Source organism: Sinocyclocheilus rhinocerous, unplaced genomic scaffold, assembly GCF_001515625.1.
Source record: "Sinocyclocheilus rhinocerous isolate Xijiao unplaced genomic scaffold, SAMN03320098_v1.1 scaffold523, whole genome shotgun sequence".
NCBI lineage: Eukaryota > Metazoa > Chordata > Actinopteri > Cypriniformes > Cyprinidae > Sinocyclocheilus > Sinocyclocheilus rhinocerous.
Genome location: NW_015626042.1, coordinates 261,330 through 266,204, shown reverse-complemented (window position 1 = coordinate 266,204; position 4,875 = coordinate 261,330). Strand labels below are relative to the sequence as shown.

General features: G+C 38.3%; 1 protein-coding gene across 2 annotated transcripts in view; it reads left to right on the top strand.

Annotated features, from left to right (window-relative positions):
* The first annotated feature begins 2,882 nt into the window (after nt 1–2,882).
* LOC107709417 (nucleolar RNA helicase 2-like) overlaps nt 2,883–4,875 on the top strand; it is a 16,557-nt gene continuing 14,564 nt past the window's right edge. Inside the window, exon 1 of one of the 2 annotated variants that reach the window (XM_016513886.1) lies at nt 2,883–3,048. In XM_016513886.1, coding sequence (XP_016369372.1) covers nt 2,944–3,048 — 105 coding nt within the window. In that variant the 5' untranslated portion in view covers nt 2,883–2,943. The remainder of the gene's footprint in view (nt 3,049–4,875) is intronic. The other variant, XM_016513878.1, reaches the window with a different exon arrangement.

Here is a 4,875-nt window from a genome sequence, read left to right as displayed (position 1 = left end):
AAATGCAAGTTTTCTGTCTGATTTGGCGTGTATTCAGCTCAAACTGAAGCTGCAGAGAAGGGTTGCTGACAGCAGTCGCTACACTGAGCAGACCACTGAAGTTCTTCAAGCAAGGCTGAACAAAGTATCTCGTCTCAACGTCTGCTTAGCGAAGATCTTGTTGAGTTACTGAAGCCCCTCAAGATGTCAAACTGGCCCAGGCAGAGACAACATCATGTCCTGTTTGGTGAACCTGAATTAAAAGTGGCCATTGTCTAACCACATCATCAAGAGAGAGAACCTAAACACCTGAAGCTGTTCTTCACACCTGTGTTTTGCCATCTGTGACAGTAAACTGCAATACATCGTTTCTTACATTCAACGTTCTGAAATGCTGCGTAAGTGAATCTGTTCTGTAGTTTTAGGAGCTATTGTGTACAGTGCACACTGCAGAATGGTGTGCTGTTTTTCTATGGTTATTAACTGCATATGTTTGTTTAATAAATGAGATCTAATTGAATTAAATTTAAAGAACCTGATTTACTGATGCACGTCAGAGATGTGGATGTTAAGGTTACAATGTGCATGTCAGTCAGTCTATAACATGTTACTTTGTATGTACCAAATTAATAAAAAATGTAATTATTTTTAAGTGGTAATTGTTATGTTAACGAGTCAGTCTATAACATGTTACTTTGTATGTACCAAATTAATAAAAAAATATAATTATTTTTAAGTGGTAATTGTTATGTTAACGTTTTTTTTTCAATCAGTTTAAGAGGTGTAATTGTTATGAACAATGGCCTATCATGTCTGTTTTTAAACTAACATAAACCACGAGTACTCAAGTAACTCAGGTATTGTTTTGACCAGTAACCGACTAGAAGAAATTAGTAGTCTTGCAAATAAAATAAAAAAACACTGGATGGAAATGTCAAGATGCGCATACATTTTAAAAGTGTGCATAAAAAACTTAAGCGCACATTTGAGTAGGCTAAAGTTTTTATCCGATAAGAAAAAATGCGCATAAACTATGATGGAAACACATTTACTGAATCAATTTCACTATGCGCATCACGTGAGTTTGGATAACTTGACAAACCAGCGGACTGTTGTTAGGGTCGTTCTGAAAGGCCTGAGCAAAGTCTGTCGTCAAAGTATCTCTGTATAATTGTCTTACACGACTGCGTTCCCAAACAGCAGCATCCGCCTCCGAAAGCATGGTGTTTCGTCTGCTCGCTCTAAGATGCAAGTCATTTATTTTTAAGTAATGTATGCAAATGAAGCCCGAGTTACCAATAGGAGTCTGTGTCAGTGCAGGCAAGACACGACAGAATTCATGACTCAGTTTCACTGTTCTTTATGACTTGTCTGTGAACACAAACATATAAAATGATGTGTGGGAAAGAAACATCGTCATGCAGTGTTCTTGTTGATTATATATGATTATTGATTACATCAGTATTAGTGAGTTTAAATTGTATTTCCATTCATTGTTTCATCTGGTTCATAAGTTAATGCACTGCTGTAGTTTATATAACAACACTCTCCAACAGGCAACAGCAGAATGTTACTACTGTAGCGACAAGAATATTAATTCCTAGTCAAATTAAGAGTTTGTTTTTCTCACACAACCTCTGTAATAATCCCAGAGCAAATGACCTACTGTTTTTCAGCAAACTCAGCGATCCTCTGAGAAAACTGATCCCGTCCGAATGCGAATGTCTTTGATAGCCGACAATATTATTTTTTTTCTTGTTTCTTTGGCTTGTGTGTTTTGGCCAGCGTGAACAAAGTTACCGTAGATGTTCTTACTACCACGAGCATTTGTTATATGTTTGCCTGCCAGCAAAAATAATTTTAAAATAATAATAAAATCAAGAGCCAGATTACCTGGGGGTAAGCAGATAAACATCACATTTTCATTTTTGGGTGAACTATCCCTTTAAGACTGGCTACTGTAATATCAGCTCAGGTAAGATTAACATTACTCACCTTCATTTCACTCAATTACATAATGTTTTATAACATATGTACCTTTGCAAAAATTAAACATGGTTTTACTTCAAATAAATACAAAATTAAATAGTTAACCATGGTTTTGCTATACTAGCCATGTAGCTTCACCATGGTATTTATAGTAAACCTGTGGTTATACTATGGTAATCAGTGACTGCGAAGCCCAGATGTACAAAACAGACCCTCCTCTGTAATAAACATGCAGATGTTAGTCCCGTCTGAACACATGTAACCAATTACATCATTAGAGGAACGCCCACGATCGACAGAAACACGGAAACAGCGGCACGCGGTGTCAACGGGGCTTTAACACATTGATTTGAAGTTTGACGCGTCTGGCGTTCCGTACAGCGTGGCGTAGTTATCTTTGTACTGCGTCACATGATTTAGAATTTCTAGACAAGAAACGACCAACACAGAACAAGTGTGCCGGAGGAGGAGGGGCGAGCCACTGAGCCTATTTACGATTGGTCAAATTCACAGCGGAAGTGTTTTCTGATTGGACATAGCGGATTTTTTTTTTAAGTTTTCACAATCGTTTACGGTTTTAATGTTAATCATTTTGATCCATCTGTCTTTTACATGAAAATTTATTTAGTTTCTCTCACTGTTAGGCTCCAGAATGTCGCGTGCTGTGAATGTAGCTCCGCCCACTCGACGCACGAGTGTCGCTCCTGTGAATGAGCGCTTCCTTTCAGCGCACGTGTTTTTTTTAAGTTTTCACAATCGTTTACGGTTTTAATGTTAATCATTTTGATCCATCTGTCTTTTACATGAAAATTTATTTAGTTTCTCTCACTGTTAGGCTCCAGAATGTCGCGTGCTGTGAATGTAGCTCCGCCCACTCGACGCACGAGTTTCGCTCATGTGACTGAGCGCTTCCTTTCTGCGCACGTGGCTTCCGGTTCTTTCTTTTCCTCCGGTGCGATCTCAGTACAGTCGCACATGTCCATCTGCCCCACAACATCTAAAATGCCGTCTAAGATCCTGCCTGTAGCCGACCAGAGCGCACTGATGGAGGAGGTGGAGAGCGGCCCGCCGCTGCTGAAGGTGAGAGGAGTTCAACACACAGCTCTGACTGATGCTAATCACACAAACACACCGCTCACAGCCGCCCTGCCTGGGCTCAGATCACTTCTGCCCTATTCGAGTCGGAATTCACCCGGTGCACGTGGTGAGGATTTTGTTTTGCTTTTTCCGACAGTGTTCATGAACTCACGTGGAGTCGAAATATGTGACGTAAGTTACGTCTGCGATCACGTGTGATTAGCATGAACACCAACAGCACGCGTGTTGTGTGTGTGTTGCGTAGCGACGATAACAAATATTAACGACATCTGTCATAACTGGGAAGCGACTGAGAAAGGATAAAATAAGAATCCATTAACATTTTATCATAATAAAAAGTTGTATTTTCATTAAATAGTTTCATTTGATTATATTGGAGCACAAAACCGGTGTTGTGTAATATTCGGTTGCTGTGAAGAACTGTTCCTGTGGGTGGAGTTTACATGAATATTCATTAGTTCCCCTGTTGTGGGCGTGTCCTGGGAACAACACGCAAACGAATGGAACTGAACGTATTAGTGCAGGCTCCTCTAATCACTACTTGTTTCATGCATTATTTTGAACAGGTAATGAAGTGTCAATGTTAAGCTTTGAAGCATTATTTGCAACAGTGTCAAAACAATGCATAGTTTATGTAATATGATAAATTGTCTGTAACGTTTTGCTTGATTGATTACAGGCACACAGATAAACAATCAATAAGCTAATAACCTATCTATATATATTGTATTGTATTGTACAATACAATATTATATTGTAGATTCCATACATATTAGTTACATTAAATGTTACTATGACAAGTACAGAAGTAATTGCTTTATGAATATAACTCAGATTGAAAAGACAAGGAAAGTTGTGTGAAAGTATGCATGTGGAACGAAGCAATGCAAAATTAAGTGAGTGTCTGAGATATTTATTGGCACTCGATGAGAACCGCCTCCTTGTTTCCAGGACACGCCCACAACAAGGAACTAATGAATATTCACGTAACTCCACCCACGGGAACAGTTTTTCACAGGAACCGAATATTACACAAAACCGGTCATAAGGGTCATTTTTGTGAAATTGAGATTTATGCATGATCTGAAAGCTGAATAAATAAGTTTTCCATTGATGTATGGTTTGTTAGGATAGGACAATATTTGAAAATCTGGAATCTGAGGGTGCAAAAAAAAAAATCTAAATATTGAGAAAATCATCTTTTAAAGTTGTTCAAATGAAGTTCTTAGCAATGCATATTACTAATCAAAAATTAAGTTTTGATATATTTACGGTAGGAAATTTACAAAATATCTTCATGGAACATGATCTTTACTTAATATCCTAATGATTTTTGGCATAAAAGAAAAATGTATCATTTTGACCCATACAATGTATTGTTGGCTATTGCTACAAATATACCCCAGCGACTTAACACTGCTTTTGTGCTCCAGGGTCACATATAGCATTGGCATTAAATCACAAAAACTAGTGAACTGTAGGAAGGTAAACACATTTTTGATCAAATAAATACAGCCTTGATGAGCAGAAGAGACTCCATTAAAATACATGAAAAATCTTAGTGATCCCAAACTTTTGAACGGTATATATATATATATATATATACACACACTCACTCACACACACTCACACTCACACACACACTCACTCACTCACACACACTCACACTCACACACTCTCACACTCACACTCACTCACACACACACACACACTCACACTCACACACACACTCACTCACACACACTCACACTCACACACTCTCACACTCACACTCACTCACACACACACACACACTCACACTCACACACA